Source organism: Megachile rotundata, chromosome 3, assembly GCF_050947335.1.
Source record: "Megachile rotundata isolate GNS110a chromosome 3, iyMegRotu1, whole genome shotgun sequence".
NCBI lineage: Eukaryota > Metazoa > Arthropoda > Insecta > Hymenoptera > Megachilidae > Megachile > Megachile rotundata.
The window spans coordinates 22,407,874-22,430,372 of NC_134985.1; the positions used below are offsets into that span (position 1 = coordinate 22,407,874).

The 22,499-nt window shown below is 38.6% G+C and overlaps 3 protein-coding genes across 15 annotated transcripts in view; 1 reads left to right on the forward strand and 2 right to left on the reverse strand.

The window, feature by feature from the left end:
* Window positions 1-804: 804 nt before the first annotated feature.
* LOC100876149 (lactosylceramide 4-alpha-galactosyltransferase) lies at window positions 805-7,434 on the reverse strand. 5 transcript variants are annotated; one of them, XM_076529610.1, is made up of 7 exons: window positions 6,998-7,434; window positions 6,497-6,587; window positions 6,171-6,430; window positions 4,671-4,966; window positions 4,161-4,554; window positions 3,637-3,847; window positions 805-2,594 (listed from the first exon to the last, which is right to left on the reverse strand). In XM_076529610.1, the coding sequence occupies exons 4-7, from the start codon at window positions 4,852-4,854 to the stop codon at window positions 2,325-2,327; spliced, it is 1,059 nt and encodes a 352-aa protein (XP_076385725.1). In that variant the 5' UTR covers window positions 4,855-4,966; window positions 6,171-6,430; window positions 6,497-6,587; window positions 6,998-7,434; the 3' UTR covers window positions 805-2,324. The 5 variants fall into 5 exon arrangements, with proteins under 5 accessions (XP_076385725.1, XP_076385723.1, XP_076385726.1 ...); XM_076529608.1 differs by having other exon boundaries at window positions 6,492-6,587; XM_076529611.1 differs by lacking the exon at window positions 6,998-7,434 and adding an exon at window positions 6,723-6,834.
* A 690-nt stretch (window positions 7,435-8,124) lies between these two features.
* The window catches only part of Pdk1 (Phosphoinositide-dependent kinase 1), a 322,127-nt gene continuing 307,752 nt past the window's right edge, over window positions 8,125-22,499 (forward strand). The window contains exon 1 of one of the 2 annotated variants that reach the window (XM_076530159.1): window positions 8,125-8,215. In XM_076530159.1, the coding sequence (XP_076386274.1) occupies window positions 8,192-8,215 (24 nt within the window). In that variant the 5' untranslated portion in view covers window positions 8,125-8,191. The remainder of the gene's footprint in view (window positions 8,216-22,499) is intronic. The other variant, XM_076530160.1, reaches the window with a different exon arrangement.
* LOC105664193 (uncharacterized) overlaps window positions 20,803-22,499 on the reverse strand; it is a 288,268-nt gene continuing 286,571 nt past the window's right edge. For 7 of the 8 annotated variants that reach the window (XM_012297707.2, XM_076530197.1, XM_076530201.1 and 4 more), the window contains 3 exons: window positions 22,245-22,443; window positions 22,071-22,163; window positions 20,803-21,293 (listed from right to left, as the gene is read on the reverse strand). In XM_012297707.2, coding sequence (XP_012153097.1) covers window positions 20,976-21,293; window positions 22,071-22,163; window positions 22,245-22,443 — 610 coding nt within the window. In that variant the 3' untranslated portion in view covers window positions 20,803-20,975. Of the gene's footprint in view, window positions 21,294-21,624; window positions 21,899-22,070; window positions 22,164-22,244; window positions 22,444-22,499 lie in introns of all 8 variants that reach the window. The other variant, XR_001097434.2, reaches the window with a different exon arrangement.

Sequence of the window (22,499 nt, forward strand, 5' to 3'; positions counted from 1 at the left end):
ACAACAGCAACATTGAATAAGAGTACATCGTTTCTATACTTAACTTTATTTTAATTTCCATTCAAACGATAGTAAGCGTTTAGATCGATTTCTATAATTTGTTGCTAACATTTCTAATGTTGTGGGATTGATAATGGGAATAATACTTTAGATATGGGACTATTCTATTGTATATCGTTTATAAGATTTTTATAGTTGTACGTTATTGTTTGGTAAAGTAGGAACATGAACACCTTATCGTTTAATGTATTAACCCTTTTACTTCCATTGTCGTATTTGCGCAACATTGTATATATCTTAATTCACAAAAACTGAACGATAAATGTATTTTTTGACAAGATTAATTTTACACGATATAATGTTTTATAAAATATATTATTGTGTTTGGGCGGGGAGACCAATGAACACTTTTGTACTACTTTTAAATAACAATTAACTTTATTTAATACGGTGTGAACGAGACGTAGGCAAAACGTAGAATGGCGCCAACGCATGGCCGAGCGGGAAGACGCGGTGTAAAAACAATTGCCGATCGAATTATCGCGCGGTTTTCGCTCGGTACCGTTCGGTTGTCTCCGGCGATCTTCGTGACCGCATCGCGCAGTCCGCTCGTGGGACTACTTCCCCAATCGCGTATATAACATATATAAATTTCGTATAAATCTTATTTAAGCACTTGTTATTAACAGCTGGTAAGAACAATTTTTCACATCGTCCGAAAAAATTTAGTCGTAAAAGGGTTAACTGAATCTTATACATTTCCATAATGTATTTCCATGAAAAAATAGCTCGTTTGCATAACACTTTTCTAAGTTATATATTTCTTTTATTTAGAAATTAATTGTAGTCTTTTGGTAACAGTCTTTCACATGATCGCTGAATGTGTTCGCTTATAATCCTTTATAGGCACTTTGATTGAAAATCAAGTACGAAATATTCACAGGCACGTTCTCTCTTGCATTTTGTCTAAACTATCACAATACGATGTATATCTTTTTCTCTTTAAATATTATTTTTCTGCTTTTGGTATGATTATTGCATCGGCATATCAATTCCAATTTATCAGATTTTTGCGAATGTGTTCACATTGATTAGATAAGTACATGATTCGAATCAGAATGTTTATGTTCACTAAGCAGCTACTGTAATGGATTGAGCTTTGTACAATAATGGGTCAATAGATTTTTGTCCCTAAACTTAATACCAGAAAAGTGTTGGACCAGGTACATTTTCATTACTACTACAGCTTGTTGCAAATTAACATCTAATATGACATATATAATCCGTATCAGATTGTTGGATGTCAAATGAGAATATCATTTGATAACATAAAAGCACCATAAAGTAGTAGTAACGTCTAATCAACCTTAAACTTAAAGTTCACAATCGTATATTCGACACATATCAACTTAATGTATCCAGTGTGTAATAAAACCTTAGTCTATTTTTAACATATATATTATCTTTTAACGAAAGACATTATTATTACTGTTCGTGGTTATTGAATTATTATGTGCATTGAATCATCAAGTAAAAAGAATAATATAGACGATAATAAATATTTCAAATGTCTTTTAATCTAAAAGAATCCCTTAATTAGATCAAGTCACGTATAAATATAAAAAATCCTCGACGCCTTCTTTTCGCAATGATTGTTCGTGTTTGTCGCAATTAATATTTTACTACATGTAATACACGTATTGCTATCGTTTTTAATGTTTTTTCAAACTTGGTCTTTCGTATTGTCAAAATCGTACGTCCTTAAATAAATTTTTTACCTTTCGAAACTGCATAAACAACGGAAATATGGACTATTAGAGTACTACTTAGAATACAAGATCATCTTTAGAAAGACAAATTTTGTACAACTTCTGTATATTTAGCGTTATTTTTGTTTGTCTATACGTTTTTTTTTTTTACAACGTAAATCAGGATATTTCATAGACATCGACGTACGAATGTTAACGTAAGTCTGCTTATAATATCTGTAGTGTATATACATAGCACCGAGTTTGTTATAAAAAAGTGACATTGCACAGTATAGCACAGAATATTGTACGAACTACACTTGTACATGTTTGTATATCATTATATTTTCAGATTATCACTTAATTGATAATCGACAGAGTTGACTTTTGCGGTAGAAATAACCGAGCCTCGTACGGCGCATGGTTAGATTGTGCAAACAATATTAATAAATAATTTCTTATCTAGTTCAACTCTTAAGCAGCTTCAATGTACTTTCTGTTATTATTAATATAATTTTTTAATAGTTACAAATGTCTTCTAAATCACTTATATAAATTCCTATGGCAATCAATGCATTAAAATATACTTCCACAATTATTAAAGACTTTTGGACAGTGCTTTCGTGCAATGATCGCGTAAGGAACATCACTGTTCACATGCACCTCCATTGATTTGCTGAGTTTATTCCATACGTGAATAGCCAGAGCTTTCTTCAACATTTTCATTGTGGCGTTCTTGTCCTTCGTTTCGAAATACATCTTCCATTTTTTGTAGTGCACCGGGTAGAAGGCTGACGGTGAGTAAACTTTGAAGCCGCCGCATCGAGCAGGAGTCATATCTCGAACCTAAGAAAAGTACGGCGTAATCTTCAACATTATGTTACTTGAAAGTATTAATAACAGTATGTGAATTATATATGCAACGAGCCACTATACGGTACGCTACAATGGTTGACGATATAAAGTCAATTACTTTATTAGAGATCGAAGTTGTCCATTGAAAGACTGATTCAGAAAACTGTAGGCATTTGGCATTTAGCGTAACATAAACGTTTATAGTATTTCTTACTCATTGTGCAGGTATAATCTACAGAATGGTAATAACGTATAATCTATGTCGCTCTTCAGTTTCTTAAATATTTCACTGCCTTGCAAGAAAATGAAACAGCGTATGCATAGTAATTTCTTTGAAAGACAAGAATTTCAGATAACATCCCATCTTCTTTCTTGTTACGAAGCTATTGCATTTTGTATACGAGAAAATTTTCAGGCAAACTCACATGATTTTTTAGGACGAAAATATCTTTAACCCTTTGCGGTCGGCAGATTTTTCGGCTGGTAGTACATACCAGCAAGTCGGAGCAAATTTAGCTTTTCGGAGTCATTGTACCCTAAGCGGTTTAAGGTGGGTGCTTAAACTACATAAAAACGGAAAGATTTAGCTTTTTTAATTTGATAACGTGTAATATTTTTCAAAGCAATCACCGATATGAAGCCCTGGCTTCCGAATACAAGTGACAATATGTGCGTGTTTCTCGCCTCTTGCCGGGGGTTTTTCTGTCGAAACATACTGCACAATCTTTTTTGGTCCCTGAACGCATTATATGCTACGAACAATTGGAATGTTTATTTCTTACTAAATATTGAAATTCAATTTATAATTCATTACATTTTTATTTATTTATGAGATGTCCGAAATGACTAGCATTCTGTTAATCTCAGTTCTTCTGGAAGGTGTGGTCATGCCGCCACAGCGGCGATACCGACTTCTAAGACATTTTCGAAATGCCACCACAGTGGCGGCACCGACCGCAAAGGGTTAAACAAGGTAACGAGGAAATTACATCAATGTTTCATTGGAAGTAAGCGTAATTTATGTTATACTTACGTATTTTGCAGAACAGATTCTTCGTAGAATTCGAGTGATTACACCAGGTCCATTGTTACCCCAAACATTACCTCGAAAATTTTTCATCAAATCTCGAATACAAGCATCGGCCACACGACGACCCAGCGGTGTAGCGTCGAGACCTATCACACCAGCAGCAACATCGTCCCAGTCTTCGGCACCAGCAAAGTTCGTTAAATGCTCCAAAGATCTATCAATAAAACGTTCCGTCATAAGTGATTAATCATCCATGATTCATTTACGCTCAACGCGTAGTCGGTCATACTGAAGCTATTGAAAATTTCATCTAATGTGTAACGCTTGTGATGCAACATACGATAGAATATGTAAAGCATCTAACGCGTAGCTATAAAACACTTAATTATTTAATGCTTAGCCGTATAACGCGTACCGACATAACGCATAGTATTGTGTGGTGTTCGTAGATCTATGATAGTCGTGATAAAAGTAACGGTGTTGTGGAAGTCTACTGTTAATATAAATTCATATATGGAGATTCTTACGTGGTGACGACTACGTCCAGATCTAGATATATGCCTCCATATTTCCATAGGGTCAAGTATCGAAGTATGTCTGACATGTGACTTCTTGGCCATCGACTCTTTTTTAGTACTCCACTTTTGTACCATAAATCCAGAGGTGTGTTTTTCACATATTCATCTGGATAAATATGTCCCAAATGAATGTTTGGATAAGTTTCCAACTGTTTGAAAAGTTCCTTCGATTGATTGGAAATCTTTGAAGGGGATACAAACAAGAGATACACATTCATGTTTGGATTCATCTTAGCCGCGGATTCGACGGCACATGCTTGACGAGCGTTCAAAACCAAACCATCTTGGAAGCAGGATGTCTCGTGAAAGAAGATGTTTCTATCCGATATTGCATTGTTCGACACTAGTACAGGATGAAAAGGTGTGCTTACATATTTGCTCATACATAAAGAATAAGTACTTGTAATTATACAGGGTGTTTCGTAAAATATCTAATGAAGTTCGGTTAACGTAACTCACCTGATTTTGGATTAAAATCAGGAAAACTATCTGCGGAATTTGGTTCTTCGTAACATGTGATATCGTAAGAATCGCTGAGATACAAGTACGGCGATACATGCTCGATAAAGTCATCGTCGGTGGAGATCATAAAGATGAAAAGTATAACGGCACAAATGAAACATAGAAATAATCTTTTTTTCATTTTCTCTAAGTATTTTGGATACGATTAAGCCTGTAATGGTATTACGGTTTCATATATTCCCTTATGATTGTTTCAAACACGGATACTTTCTTGTCAGTACTTCATAACTATCCTGTAAACAATAACAATGATGATTCAGAACACGGCATAAGAAACGATAATAAATATACACACGTACATATACATAGATGATTGTAAATATATTTTTTTTTGTATATGCACAATTACACGTATCAAAAGTAAAAAGTAAGAATATAGGCTACGCAACAAATACATGTTTTCAAAGTACGTAAACATAATCTACATTGCTCGAGAACATTTTAATTTTTTTGAATGCGCCGTGACAAAACAGGCGTACAGTAATAAAGAATGACGATTAGAGAATCACTATTATCAGCCGGTGTATTTCGTTTTTGTATTAAAAATGAGATAAGCGACCGCACACTGACGTCATTTTATTAGGGAGAGTCCATACAATAGTCCGCTAGCTAAATGACCTAAACATCTGTAATTATAGACATGTAAAACATTTGTAAAGTTGAAAATTAGCAATTTTTTAAAAATTACGTTTGTCTAAAATGTTAAATGACTCTTGAAATATGTATTTATCGCGGGTAGCGCAGTTTTATCTTTTTACGATTAGATTAAGGTTTAACTTCATGTACTTCAAGTAGATATATAATTTATTTTACAAAGTTAAATATTTCTTTCGACGCGAATGCTATTCGTTGCAAATATGTTTACTTAATTTTGACAGCCACTGTATACCGCGCATTTCTATTGCTCCTTGAAATTGTTTAAATGAAAAATTATCAACGTTTGAATTTTTTCCACGAAACGATACATAATATATATCTATTTAGAAGCGGATAATTAATAATAGGAAGTACGGCAACTAAATCTATTTTCTTAATTTGAAAGGCATAGGGAAATTTGAGCACATACAGTAACGTAATCGCGAATCGATAAGAATTACAAATCTCAGTGTTCTATAACGTATTGTAACGAAACCCTGAAAACAAAACTTAACACACGATGATAACAGATTCGCCACCAATTGGCACCATTTAACTTCATTTAATTTCATGGCTTTTTATATCATAGCGTGCCACGAAAGCAAGGAATTGGTGAACTATTATCAGTAAATATTTGAAATCGAATGCAGTTAACAGCAGAAAAGGGAAAATAAATCAAGATAAGATTAGATAGCGAACCTTTAACATGCAGTCATGCATGCTATTTGAACCACCATAGCTGTGATGCCGGTTCATGCGTATGTAATGAAAATAATTAAACATAAATAAAAATAAGCATACCTGCAGTTTGTATCACATGAAATACAATGTTGACAACTCTTAGCAAAAGGTGGTCAGCTAGGCGGTGTCTACCCTTAATGGTTCCTCTCACGAAGTCAATAAATCGTGGGGGAGTTTTCTACTATTCATGAATAAGACCGTACGTAACGCAGCATTGTTGGTACACACGAAAACTGATGTTGCTTTCTCTCAAATACTATCTGGCTGTCTCTTTTGTGGTACACGTATTTTTAACAAACATTGTCATTTTTCACGAATCTCTGTAACGACACCTTCGTTAATGGTCACATCTTCTTCAACGATTATTCGGAACAAACTAACCGCACATCGAAGCGAGCAGCCGAATGATGATATGTCGAAGGATTTCCTCCCTCTGTCGTGCTACATACGCGGACGAGTAACGATCGGTGCTCCTCGCTACAACAACGTTTCGATTAAATGTTTAGAACGTCACATCAAAGATAACAATTATTCACAAGCCGAGTATTTAAAGTTTACTATATGACAATAATGAAAAAATGTTATATTTATTATCGACTGAGAATATTTTACCCAAAAACGTTCAACTATGCTCGTTCTTGTGTACGTGTGTAGCAGATGCGCGGCCGCACATTGATCAAGCGCACGCGCGGTTCGTACGAAACGTCGCGCCACGAACTCTTTACATATTTAATAGATGAATTAATCATTAGTAAACAGGTGGAAAATCGTACATTTTCCCTTTCCTTGATCGCATTTCAACTTTTAAAGACCGCATTGTACTATTTGTAACGAAAGATCGTCCCGAAGTCAACTAATATTTGTGAATTAATAATTGCTAATCGTACCTACTGCGTCTCCACGCCTTGAATTTTTATGCGTCATGATGAATGTTCGCATTATTTTGTGTCGTTAAACATTACGTCGTCACACATTGTACTACCACGGATTATATCGTTAAAATTTTGTCCGATATGTACTTTTGAACCTCCACTTAATCTTTTACATCCGATCCTTTCGAGCGACGTGTTACGCCTAATGTTGAATGGTTAAATAACATAATCACAGAGTCACAACGTAAAACATTGGCGATTATCCTTTACAACCTTGGAAAACACAATATTACATGAACGCAAGCGTAATTATAAATGATGTTTTGCAAAGTCAATAGACCATATGACTTCACCGTTTGCTTGACTCGTCTTACGTATCTATTAAAATCTGCGAAGTACGTACAGGTATAATTATTTAACCATGATCGTTGCCAATAGCACTATCATTTCAAGTTCACAACTATATTTAATACATATTGTGTCACCACATCATGTCTATCATCAACTGCATGCAAGATTTAAAGATTAAACATTCATAGACATGCGTTTGAAGGTAAAGCGCTGATTTACAACAGAGATTGTAGGAAACTGTATTGTCTGTGCAAGGTACGAAAAATTGGTAAAATGTGACCATCGGTAAAAGTGGTTCTTAACCATAGTGAGCGTTTATGGTGTTTGAGTAAGGTTGCGGAGGAAATGGATACTTGGAATAGGACTTTAAAGTTCTAGAAATTAGGGGTAGAAAAAAACCATTGTGTGATAGATTTATTTTATATTTAGTTTACAATGATAAGCTTACTCTGTATCTTTGGGGGTTGCTAAAATAAGCATGATACTTATCATCTGTCGAAATGGTAGGATAAGTAAATTATGCATATTTGCGGTGCATTGAACCGATGAACGAATGATTCGCAGGAGAGCTACATTTTATTTACGCTAAAGATTTGTTTATTTATGTTAAAAGAAAAGTATTCATTGGACTTGTGAGTCGATAAAAACGCAGTGATCAATAAGTTTGGTTATTTCATGGTAGGTGGCGGCATGCACGGCTACGGCGCAATCGAGTCGGCGATCGACACGGTCGTGCCTTTCATGATGGCCGAGACAGTTTCCGAGTTTTCGAGTACGGTGTCGTGAGTACGTGTTCTCTTTATCGCACGTTTAATCGTTAGTGAGACCCGTCTACAGAGTAGAAGGATTCCAGAAAGAATGACAGACAGTCCAGCGGCACTCGTAAGTGTTGTCACTGTCTATTAAATTTGCTAGAATGGAGTATTCGAGACGTTTGATCTTCGATAGGTTACCCGCTTAATAACACGCTCGTATCCTAAGATCTCTTTGCGTTTTAGCGTGTCATTGATCCAGTAACGATCACGCATATTGGTCGTCAATACCTTGACCATTTGTTGTTGGAAACGATCGGTATGAACTTCTGAAAGAACTGATCGCGAATGGGGACGTGCGGTTCACGTCCGATATAGCGTAACGCGCAAGCGTAGAACGGCGGTTCGTTGCCCGTTCCCGACTGACGTCACTGGTTGATAGTGGTTGTCACCTGTTTCTGTGGCTGGTGACGTCACGAGTAGTTGTGACGTAACCGTAAATCCGTTCTCTCGGTTATACCGTGGTCTATTTATTCTTACGAACGACAAAATTACGTTGGATTATTTACGCTGACGTATGGGCTATAATGCTTTATCGTTTCCACCTACGCGGTTCGTTAACGACGTCTAGTGACATTATCCAAATAGACGATCGCGAGTTTCGTAACGGGGTTATTGGCATAGTGTCCGCCTCCCATATTGATTTCGCGTTTACACACCTGGTGCGAACGGTGTTTGTACAATACTACGTGAACCGTACAAAAATTGTACACGTGGTCACAACACGCGTAACAACTGATATTTTCTTATTTATTACGGAGAAAAATTTGGGAACGTGAAAAGTTAGACTTTCAGAAATTTGAGGATTAAATTTCATTTTGCTGCTTCGAACAATACTGATCTACCGAAAACACAAAATTTAATTAAATACTTCCACTGGCTCGTTATACTATATTTTGATAATATTGACTACTGCTGTTAGATCGTAACATCTTAAAAGAGAGGTAAAAGTTTGCGCGTAAAAGTACCAGCAAATGGATCGAATTGCAATAGACGAAGGAAATCCTATCCGTGCTGTCTATGCGATAAGAGATACGTAAGAAGGGCACGATGTATAATGAAACCTTAAAAAGCAGGAATTATATCTCGCACGAATCGTATTTAAGGAAATAAATTTGAGCTTTCGAAAATCCCTTACTATAGTTAAAGATTCTGTGTCGTATCACACAAGTATCGTATTGTTTGAAAGCAGGACGTATGTATGCAATTTTCAAAAGGTTTGTTTGGAGTAAAAGTTGGTACAAAGTAAAAGCGGAAACGGGCTTGGTAAGGCTGGCAGCAGTGTAACCAGGTTAGGAATGCTTTTATCGTCGAATTAAATGGACAGGAAAAGTGAGACGCTGCAGTATTTAATTTTGTATACAGTTCGCGCTATTTATTCTACTCCATCGCGCGTACTCGCTACGAAAAGTTCTGCATTCAATTTGCTCACTTTGATTGCTCTCGCTCGCATTTCTTACTTTGTTTATATAATAAAATGTTTCCCTATCACCTATTCTATTTGGGACAGTTATAGTACCGTATAGGTCTTACACCTATTTCTTTGTTTCGTTGAAAATAAATGCATCTAGATAATGGTAGCCGTTTAATGTAAAGCAAGAAAATAATGGTTGGGTGTAAGATGAAACCATGGTAATTAGTTTATTCGTCTGAGCCGTTTGTTTTTGCGGAAACTCGACGTAATCTGATGTCCGTTTTATCCAGACACGGAGAAGCCATTTCAATTCCGTAGCGAGATAGGATCATGTACCACGGTGAGTCGCATTGAATGGCTGCAATTGTGCAGCTGCAGTTCAGTAACGATTATTGGTGTAGGTACATGTATACCAATAATGTTAACGAGACACCTCGTATATTGTCGTTCACGCGCCTTCGTCCAACTACGTTCGTGATTTCCCTCTATTACGGTTGCTTCACCATCTCCTCTCATCTTCGCTTCTTTTCTTTTTCGTCGACGCGTTTTATTCAGCTGTAAACATTTTTCAGTCTTCCCGTTTAGTTACCTACCATACTGATCTAGAAATATGGTAATCCAACGATACGAGCATTCAGGAATACCGGGATATAAAGATTCAAGGATTAACAGACTTGGAATCTGGGAAACCCTTATGTATCTTGGATGCAACACGAACATCTGTAGCGTGTTGAAAGGGAAAAGACTCGTAGCACACTTGTTGAAAGTTAAAGCAAAGGTTCAGGGAAGTCTAGGAGTTTATTTGTTATCGGTGCGTCTCAAGGGGTTTTTGGAGCGACGCTTACGGGGTTGAGCCGTTGCTGCGAGCAATGCGTTTCATCATCGATGGTGGGCGAGCACCGTGTTCTGGCAAAATTACGGCCGACTTCCCATTGTTTGGACACCAGAAATTTATGGTTACGAGCCGCGCTCGCGGTCATATTCCAATTCACATGCCGAGATATTGATCTTAATTTGAATCTACTGGGCGGCGCCTTAATTCAGATCAATTGGCCCACCAATTAATTCGAGAGTAACGACCAATCGCCTGTCATGGGAATAATTAGAGGGAATACCATTACAGTGGTGGAGGGGTTGACGAAAAATACGCGATTTTCCATTTACCGCCACGCGCTCACATAGTTCGAACTAGATAATGCAGTCGCTTCCATAAAGTACAGCTGCTTAGAAATATAACCGTACACCCTTTCAAAAGAAGCAAAATAATTATGTTATTCTTTTGTACGATTAAACAATGATTTTTAAAATATTTTACAGAGATTGGTAAGAATGAATTTTAAATGTGTATCTATGTAGAGGACAGAATTTTGCATTCGCCTTTTGAAAAAAAATTATTTGCGTCTCGAGCACGATGAGTTCCCGTGAGAAAATAGCAGTGTTAAAAAAGAAAAAAAATGATCGGCATGCTTCAGAGCGAGTTGCCATATTTATGAGCCATCTTATAAATAAAAATGAAGCATAAGTATATATTAAACGAGTGATTCAACCAACGATCGAATCCTCGGGGAAAAATTAATAGAAACTCTGTGACAAGACACGGCGCGAGCTCGCTCACACCTGTTCTTTATTCAAAATTTCGCGTTGTTGACGGAATATTTTGAAAAATGCAGATGATCGTAATTCAGAGAACCGAAGACAGCGAGTTGCTCCAAGTTTCACGGCTGCCTTAACTTGATGAACAACGATAAAAACCGTTTAGCATAGAAAAAACGAGTCTGGTTCCTAGCGAGAGAGGCGAACCTCGAGTGTTATGCGACGACTAACATTCAAATCCCACGCTAGGAGGAAAATTCGTATGTCATAAATAATTCTTGTTCGTAAGAAATTCGATATTCGCACGGTGATTCGAGAAAGCTATAAATTTCTGAATCTATTAAAAAGAAGTTCGTGTAGCTTAACCATTGCGTCAGAACGCTTACGTCGTTTGACCGAATTTATTACATTTTACATCGTCGCTACCTTGATCGAGAAACTAGCAAAATCTATATTTAGTTTGAAAATTAGCTGACAGAGGAACTGTGCATATATTGCACAGATATCGTTTAAAAAGTGGTTACTTCAATGATTCGAAAGATTGTAACTAAGATTTGAAATACTGCCGACATGACACGTGACCATATATCGCTTGATCATAAGACGTCAGTTTACCTAGCGTCGATACGTACGCAATGCGTAGGTGTAGAACGCGTTAAAATACAACGCGCGAAAATACAATGCGTGGGAATACAACGCGTTGATAATACAAAGCGTAGGATTACGGTACGTAAGAAAACAATTCGTGACAATGTAACGCGTAGCCGTATAATGGATAATTTTGAAACTTGCATCTGTTATGCCATTTTCTAAGTTACATGTAAACTTGAATGGAAATCTCATAACTTTGAAAGCGTGTAAAATGAAAAGTTATGGTCGTCGCACGTGTTTAAAGGTGGTAGCGTAACGCGTTAAATAATGCTCGAGTATGTAGCACGGTCGTCACTCGTTATGTTGTAAGAAGAGATTTTAATTCGTGGCAAATGCATTATATGTTTCATTTGCATAACCAGTTGTGTTATCAAACGGCTAGCGGGAGTCGCGTTCGCTGAAACGGCTCGTAATTTCGAGCATGTTATTAGATAGAGCTACGACAGAACGGTACTGTTCGCAATTAAAGAGACTTCTGAGAAACACGAGGCGAGTCGACTACTTGTTCGAAGGGAACAGGAAGAAACGAGGACGACACGCGTGTCGTCGTATACACACCGTTTGCTATCTGAAGCATCGTTTCGCGGCTGGATTAGAAACTGCACTTAGTTTTCCCCCGGTGAAAGATACCGGGTGGTTCCGCGTCGTCGTTAAAAGACAAATTGCTTGGCCGGATTAGACAAATGTCTCCTGTGCGGGATCATGGTCGAGATTTCCGGCCTGCTGGAGAACCGGTTTCAAATCAGCTCGATCCCGCCTGCAAATATCATTCAACCGAACTCGCGCGTACGTGTTCCTTCGTCGTCTACCAGATGGCGGCACGCCTCCAGAAATTTATTAATTTTCCAATTTTATCCGTTATTAGCGCGAGAGAATCTTCAGGGGTAATTCTAATATATCATAATGATATTTCGTTCCAAATACGAAATTCGCGATCTTCTAAAACTCTTTCAAAACAGATCGAAAAATGATGGTAAGCATGGTACGATTCAAATGATCTTTAGTGACAAAAGCTTACAAAAATATGAAATTTAATTCAGGCGATCGTGCAAATTTTCGAGAAAATTAATCATCGGATACTGCCGAAATTCATCGATGCCGTACAATAGCAAAGGCGATATATCCGTTATTTGGCCGAGACGTTTCGATTAAAGTCTCCTATCGAGTGTGCAAATATTTTCCTTATTTAACGTGCCGGCCTATAACCAGTGTCTTCTGGATAATATTTACATCGGCGCGGCACAAAGTCCAATGAAATCATTACCCGAGACGTCTGTCTCTCTATTTGTCCGTGGCCGACTTTTCGTCGGCTATTTCGCTGAATAACGTCGCGTTTATTATCCTACGGGGACACGTTTATAACGTAACGCGATTACTCGTAGATTACTTTCCTTCGCTTCTGTTAGCCACTTATTTTTGTTTATCAATTTTTCTGTACACGACTGGGTAGTACTTAAATTTAAATTTCCGAGACGATACTTTGAATCGGCCGTACATCGGTAGCGCTATTTCAAGGTTGGCCTTTATCCGTTACCGATTATTCCGTGAGAGAAAATTTGAAACGTTACGTCGGTGCCATGGCATTCCACGCGTTAACGAGTGTGGGACAAGACAGACGATAGTGTGGATTATCAAAGGGCATTAATTAGAAGATGTGCGGGTAGCTTAATAACGTTGGGTATTCAAGCTTCGGGTCGAGTTCGTAAAAATTTGGACGAGCTGTAACGGAGAAAGTATCTCCCTACATAGGAATGCATGGGAATTGAAAAGTTAGGAAAATCGCTAATTTAGGCATTTGATAACGTGGGAAGGAATAAAGAAGGGAAGAGTGTCGAAGGCACGAAGCGGAAAAGCACGTGTTCGCGCTTTGACGTTTCGCGCGTGCCGTGTTCGCCGACCTTAAGTAATGGTAAAGGTAAAGGTTGGCCTGTAGCCGTAGCTTCACGAAATGTTTGCGTGCGGCACGTGTGAACGTCGGGATGATCGTTTTGCTCATGAAATCAGCCGATTTAAATGCACATTCGCGCGGCCGGTCAGCCTCGTTCGGCTGCTTCTTCCCGCTGTTATTACGAGCACCGGCAACATTCCGCTAGTGTCATCGCGCTCAGAATAGCCTGGTCGACGCGACCACGACGACGAGGAATCGTCTCCTCTCCAGGCTGACATCATTTCGTCGGACAGCTCATTCTCCGGTCAACGATGCCTGCTGAAGGACCGACCCGTCCAAAATTACTTGGCCTCGGTGTCTACATCTCCTCGCTCCTCGTTTCTAGCTTTCTCGACAATCGCGCCGTTTCTTTTCGCGGACAATGCTGCATTCTTCCCCGCGGAGACTGCGTTCTTTCACGGAATCTGCTTTCACCAGAACTTCGCCAATTTTGCCCGATTAGATTGCGCTTAACCATCCTCTCGTTTACCGTGCCTGTTTTTTAATATTCACGATCTTATGAATATCGTAGTGTTCTTTTATTATTTCCGTGCTCTCGAAACGAGATCGGGCTAAAGTTCAGGTAAGTACTATATTTACTTGCCGGTATCATTATTATCGTTGTTCCAAATGAAATCGGAAGGTCCCAGAGGTAAATGGATTCGTTCGGTCGCTTCATCTGTCTCCCTTTTAAACATTCCTAGCGTAGTAGTAATTGCATCTCAAAATGCTCAATATTTCACTCAACCTCGAGACGTTTACCATACTTCTTTCACCTAATTTGTGTGCGCGATTGTTCGTGCTAATCGTTTCTACCACCGAAAATACGAGCGAGCGATGGCACGCGTTTCCTGACTGATCAATTAGAATGATTGACCCGATCAAGTATACCTTCTACGCGGTAATCGCTAGTCGACTCTCGGAGTACGTATTTTTCGTTTTCGGAACATTTCTTTCCGAATATTCAGCACATTCTACGCTCGACGATTTGATCGTAATTATCGAGCATAAAGCAGCCAGAGTGCGTTCGCAAGAAATTGATTGCTTCCGCTACGATAAGCACGATCAATCGAGGGATGAAGCGAGCGTATTAATTAAATGGTGGATTAAACAAAATGGGAAATGGAACGTGGACGAACGGAACGAATGTTGTGGAAAGAGGTGAACAAATAAAAAATAAACACGTGGTCGTGGCAAGACTTCGACACGGTTAAAATAAAACGCGGTAAAAACATCGCGTGGAAATACTGTTGTACACAGCATGCCATGTCGTTATGTCGCTTTTTTGCCGGATGTCGTATTGTGTAGTACCTTGTAGTCACGTTGCATGTTTCCCAAACGTCACAATAAGCGTACAGTTTGCGTCTGCATGCCGTTTGCCGTGCGTTATTCCGCCATATTCTAAATAGTTAACGCGTCTCTAAATAGCGATTTGTTTCCAAGATTACGGAATCGTGTATAAATATCTTTCATAACTCTCGTTAGTTAGAAACTGAACATGTTCGAATTCTATGCACCATTTATTTCGGTAAAAAATGACTTTCTCGCACTGGTGCCGAAACGCGGTAAACAAATTTGTACCGCTGCGTGTTAGAAGTTTCGCGCAAAAAATAAAATTGGGAATGCCGTGGAATTCGCTCGAAAAAATGATTCACGGTCTATTTGGCAAAATCGACACGAATTTCGTTCAAGCGTCGTTTGCATTCGTGGAAAAAATTCATCGAAGTATGGTCGTACAAGTACTCGCGTAGTTATTTCGAACGGGTTGCCTCAACACGGCGACCGTGCGCGTCCAAAGGCGTGGAATTTCGAAAATGTTGCGTGCCACGTTAATGGAAACGCTCGCCACAGGATAGTTTTTGTTAAACGACGTGTCATGCGGCGGTGTACAACTGTTCTTTAGACATCGTGCTGATGTATAACAGTATTACATGCAACACATGGGGCATGACTAAAGAGGTTGAACCGAGGAGACCAGCAGCATTTCCATCGACTTATGCATGCTACACGCTGCACCGTTTCTCCTTTTCGTGTTAATAATTGATTTCAACACGTTTACGTAAGAAACGCTTCGTTTCTAACGCACGCACGATTAATTTACCGTCGACAGTTTGAGACTATCGAAACGGAGCTAGGAAAAAATTTCACTTCTCCATTTTTCAGTACCTTCGATTACGATATAAGAATTTTTAAGTCACTGTTCCGGTTTTAAGTCTTCAAAATTCAACAAAATCTGTACTCTGTTTTGCGCATCTTTTGAACTATTTTATTCTGTTTTATTAGTGCAACGATTCGTTGCATACATGGCTGTTGAGGACGCCTTAGAAGGGTCGTAAGAATCGGGCCAGATAGAATCGGTGGGGTCTCGAATGCACGCGTTGTGTCCTGGTTTCACCTATGCCGCGCCTCGATGACGTGTCCACATGCTGACTCTTCTCCTTGTTTTTGTTTTTCACGGCAGGCTTTATGCAACGCCTCCGCAGCTCGTGATGAAGCTCCTTGCGCAACGCGTTGATCGTGTCCCGTATGATTCACGTGCAAACGATGCGCCACACGTTTCTGTGAACCGATCCAGTTTGTTTACCGCACATGTTCGTCGTTTAAAGAGCCCGGAAGTTGGGACGAGTGGAACCGCGATGTAAATGGAAGCCCGATAGCTGTGCTCTTTCGGCTATTTTCTCGAGAAATTTGCTTTTTTAAAAATTGAGGGGAGCTGGATCTATTGCTAACTGGAATTTTAAGGTATTTCATAATGGTGATTTTATTTCGATATAAAAAGTAAGTGCCATCAGTTGCAGAAAATATACGATCGTCAGAGTGTCGAGAAACGAGGAAAGAAAAGAAATTCTGATATGCAGTAAATCCAATAAAATGGAATATGTTTGAAACGTTGTCGTTTAAGGAAATTGTCGATATATATCTTTCGAATCATTCTGTTTCTTACTTTGCAAAATTAGGAAGCCAGCTGGTCGAAAATTCCGCGAGAAACTTTATGATTTGCTATGAATTCATAATCCGGTTGAATCGAAACTCGTAAACGAAAGCCTGACAGTGCACGACTTTCTTGTTCGCCCATGTAGCGAATATATCGAAAAGATTGCAACAAGGGTCATGCGCGAACTTATGAGATATTCGTTGCAACCCTTTTTATCTTTTTCGTCGTAAAGAAACAGAAAGAAAACATTAAATTCTTCCTATGCGGATCGTAACGATATCTCAAATAATTTGATCGGATTAACAAAGTTAATAATTTATCTTGATTCGGCTATCTCTAAGATGAACGTTTACTTTAAATATTAAGCTAGTTCCAGATCGAATCCATCGTTTTTCTTTAATACGAAAGATACACGGTTTATCAAGGTGGCACGTATCAGCCCCTGACCTCTTTACAAGATCAGATTATATTACTTATGGCTATACAACCTCACGGTCTTGTAAATTTAATCAAGGATGTGCTTCCGTGAGTTTGCCTCGTGTCGGGATCGATTGTCGGCTGCTCAGAAATTTTCGCGAAATATCAACCGATATCGCGTTTTCTTCGAACACGAGAGAGGATATTTCCTTTTCTTTTTTCTTATAATGGGAAAGTATATGGAAAATCTAGGGACATACCGAGGGGAATCTTGGGATAGTCGAACACTCATAACAAATTTTTAATATTTAATTAAAATTAAATATTTTAAGCGCGACTGTAGCCCGTTAATTGCATTCGGCGTGGTCTAACGCAGAGACTACTTGATATCCATCGAGGATCGGTTCAGGTAATTTTTTCTCCACCCACGTTTCAGTCGCTAGAATGGTTTATTCATTAAAATCACGGCTGGTTTTAAAGGACCCTTTGAATCGTAAAGACATTAAAGGTAGTAACGGTGAATGATCATACGGAAAAGGTACTATCGCCACAAATGACTCAGAGACATCCACTCTCTCTCTCTTCGCCCCTTTTAAGGTTGATTCACATACGACTCTACATAAACGACATTGGTATAACGAAAGGGTTAGTCGTACCTACTACTCGAGTAGGATCCTCGAGTGGGTTAGCAATTAGGATTTTTATGCGAGGGGAGCCAAGTCCCCTAACTTTCTTAAAACTATCGCATGACTAATGGTGGTAAATTGTAACATCGTTTTTATACCAATTTTAGGGAAGGGAGCCTGCATTGTACAGAGTACCTGTTCTTTAGTTGGTTACACAAATTCGTGAACATATACGAATTCGGTGTGGATACGAAAGGATCGAGTATGAATCGACCTTTAACCCTGTCGCTCCTACTATTCCACGTACTGTATCTGCATGTTAAGTTAGATTGGCTCGAAGAGAAGTGAACCGTAAGCCACTGGAATACACGTTTTCTTCTCGTTCGTATCTTGGTCCACACTTCCGGCCGTGATACACGCCTGGCACGCACACTCGTCGACACGCGACGCGAACGCGTGCTCACCGATGGTATTTGCATATTTCAAATTATTTCGAGGAAGATGCTAAGTGGAGCGTCGCTTCTGTGCAATGGAGCGATCTTCCTTTTCATCTTCGTCGATTCCTTTTCTTTCTTCTATATACATACACGCGCTACCCGTTACCTACCCCGTTCTCCTTCTCTAAGTACTACACGAGTGCACACCGATGTCGCGGAATCGATCTCTCGATTCCTCCATCTGCTTCGACGTTCTTTGTCCGTTTCTTTCGGAAGAATTAACCCCGAGAGTTTCACTTTGGCAAACACGGAACGATGGGAAGTCGGCGGTTCGAGTTCCTTTTAAATCTATTGCCTTTGAGCCACAACGGCGGATACCCTGGATTCTTTAATATCCGATTATCCTCGAATATCCGGATATTTGCCAACTAGTACCACCATCAAACCATCCAATAAACGTAAATATCACCGTGACCGAATGTTGAAGTTATGGTAGACGATGTTTGTAGAGCGTGGGGTTTCGTTCGATCGACTCTTCAAGATATTTAGCGAAATATCGAGACTGCGATAAAAAATATTTAGGTGTTGCAGAGTAAATAGTATAACTGTAACGTTGATTAGAAATCGCGTTGCAATCATCGTTATCGATTAGACGTTCTCGATCGTACCGCGAAGGTGCAATTTAAACTTGTTACAATCTGAAATCGTCGATAAAGTAACCTACTGTCTCGTCAAAAATCAGGTTACGGAAAAGAGTAAACCTCTAACAGTTTTAACCGCAGTAAGTAGTAATCAAGTTCGTAAAAATAAAAGGGTTGTCTCATTCGTACCGTCCGTTCCTCGTCGTTTTACCGTATAATTTGCCGTAAGCTTGTTTATTAGCCGTTTCGTTACGATCACTTTAAAGGATGAGTAATATCGTAAACGTTCTTTTAGAGTTCGTATCCGGCACACAATACCGATGATGTGGCCACGATACATTCCTCTAGTTATATCGCTGTTCGTACATTCGTCCGTGTCGTTATTACCACTCTCTCAGGATTATAGTATTATCGGTTATGATTTTCAAACACTCCTTGTTTCATTGCTCCATAAGCTAATTCGTACGACAATGTATTATTCTTTTTTCTTTATTCCGCGAGAAAATTTATTCTGCGGGAAAGTCGTTCCCGCGTTTATAAGCGCGAGCGACATTTCGAATCACGGGAAAATCTTGCGACTTCTTAAAACGCTTCGTCTCGTTCGCTTCGTTGCCCGACGTTTAAAAGATACATAAAAATTCTTTGACAAGACTGACACTCGATATTTGCGTATTTGCACAGACCCTGGGACCAAAAGTTGTAGAATGTTGGGGTAACGAATTTTGTTGATGTTTCGGGGAACCAAAATTGTAGGATAGGCCGAAATTACGAATAACTTGAAAATGACTAAATGTATGTGTACTATACTATCAATTTTGTAACAGATATGCAAAGTTAAGCTAAGCAGAATAATCGTTATTTTGTTTTAAGTTCTACAGAAAGGGAGATATGCGTTGATCCGGTAGCGTGTATATGAAATTTATTCGTTCCTGTTAGACAAGCGGGTTAAACGATGATTCACGTGCGTTACGACACGATTTGCACTTAGATGATTCGTGTCACTCTTAGTCACTATTACATTCTATCTTTCCATGTCATCGCGGATCCGTGTAACTGTTATTAAGTTAACTCGTAAGGCGGAAACTGTATTGGGCTGCTGTGCGTTTGTCACGGTGCATCTCGCACGACGGAGCTCCGAGTTGGACGTAAGCAACGCTCGAATTTTTGTAGGTTCGCTTGAAAAAAATTCATGCTCTGTTGCATCTTTCAAGGGTATAAATGTTTAAAGGTACTAGTAACTTTTATTAGCGGAATTCAAAGGATTTTAGCTTTTACCGATAGCTCGCACGGGTTTTCATTTTTGTTTTAAAACTTTCATACATCTTTTTTCACGGTAAAACTCAATAGTAACAATTTGAAAAAGAATAGAAAATTTGTACGTTTGAAATTTTTATGTTCTATTAATCTGGCAAGTTATTAAACTTTCTGTAGCAGTTAAGAGCTTGATGTTTTTATAATGCCGTTCGATAAGTTGGACGAACTCGGGAGTTGTTTGGACAGTAAGCCTAAAACTGATCGTTTAAATAGTTCTATAGACGGATTCCTAGTTAAGCACGTAACGGACGAGAGTAATAACTCGAAGAAAGCACTAATCGTAGACTTGACCATGTCAGACAGGAAAGCTCTTAGCGAGCTAACTTTTCCAAACTTTTCCATTAGAGCTATGCTTTGCTCGATTTACTTTTACATAAAAGAATGATATTTTTAGCCGACTATAGTTACAACGTTGCCTTCGTTCGCTAGAAATACCTTGTCCTTCGCGATATCATTAATCCTATACCTTTACTAGTTCTCTATGACGGACTTAATTACCTAATGTATTATTCGACACCGAAAATTGACGTCTTTCACCAGCCTCAATTCTAAATTGTAGTACTAATGTAAGTTACAAGGAACGCTACCATCGTTTACTTTTTCATATACATAGCATACAGAAATTTGGGATACAAAGCATACGCATATTTTGATCTTATACCAGGTGTTTATATTTGAATAGAAATCAAAAGGTTTTGCACATAAATTTGTAAAATCATTTATTTATAAAACTTTGATGTATAACACGGCGTTAACCTGATGGCCGATATGTATTGCTCAACGAAATACGTCACGAACCTATTCGCTTCAGATGGTAGAAATTTCACGGTTCCTCTAATTGTAAGTTTCGTCCTGGGTGGAAGGGAAATTTTCAATCAACACGTAGCGCTCGGCCAGCTGGCTTGTTCGTAGTTTCTATACTTGGCGCAGACGTCGATGGAACCGTAATGAAACGGTAGTTGAATAATGTTGATATTGTAATCGGTGTTGACCAGCATGGCGTTGATCGTGGATATATGCAGCTTACTGGCGAGATCGTCTTTTTGATATTCACCGGTTATAGGATTCGTACGAGAACAACGAGTTTTCGCGAGCACACACGCGGTGGTGTTCGTGAATAATTGAGCCAATTTGACGTCCGTGGTGGTAAAATTGGGAAACACACTTATGGCTTCGTCGACGCATTCCCTGAGCTGTGGATCAAATTTTTATTACCGAAGGACAATTGCATTTTTGGTCGATATAAATTCTGCGATATTTGCAATCGAGCAGTTGTAATTTTACTTAGCTGTCAAGTGTCAGCAATATCATAAAGCGAATTGGTCGTTTTGAATATACTTTTTCGATTATTTAAAGTTAAATTCGTATTGTCGCGTCAACGATTGTACTATTTAATAACCATTATTACGCTGTGCCATACTATATACAAATACTTTCACTGTGGCAATCACCGTGTCGCTATTGAAAGCAGTTCCATACAATTTATCGAGCGATATAAAAACAGATTACATGCAATCTACTTACCTTATCCTCAAGTTATCTCGAAGCATTTAACATTATGCACAAAATCTTTATACATTCTATATACACGTTATGGCATTGTTGTTTATGGTTTATTTATTGCTCCCCTTGGGTTGATCGGTTCCGCTCCTGGTCTGACCGTGTTTGATTCTGGATCCTGTTCTCGTATGATGCAAACACTTCTCGCTACTTGCTTGTATAATTTTAAATATGCGAAAGATTTTCTGATCGTCTTCCTCGAATTCCCTGCAATTTCTGGTTCAACTCGCAACGCGTCCTGTTCGATATTTACAATTGTCCTCTCTTTTTTACAGTTACTCTTTATTTTTACAAGGTTAGTACCTCATCTAAGTTAGGTGAACTAAGCTAATTCGTCCTCGTTCATGTAAACATACAGTAAAATTTGTACAAGAACACTGACAGAAAATTTCAAAGCATTATTCGCTTACCAAATTGTCCTTGTTTGCTTGTCGAATGCACTCCAAAAATGTGCAGTATATCGTAGTAGGATTCGTCTTCGAGTTTGCTGAATTTGTTGCATTCTAATGCAAAGATACTTGCAGTTTATAATCATTCAACATCATAATTCGACAAAGGAAAGTATAATAAAGAAATATCCTTACGGTCAGGTACTGCTGACAATGACTGTAATCGGTACCGTTGAGATAAATATTCCCACAATCGGAGATTGCCGATAATAGAGAAAAGCTGACTGGTTGATTTGTGACCCTGTAGAAACAGCCGTAGCAGGCATCACGTAGAATAGTATTTGGTCCTTGAGATTCGTTGCACAATTGATTCAATAATTCAGGGATCCTTACACTGAAATATCAAACGCAATAGAAAAAATGATTAATTGATTATTCTACATATATGAA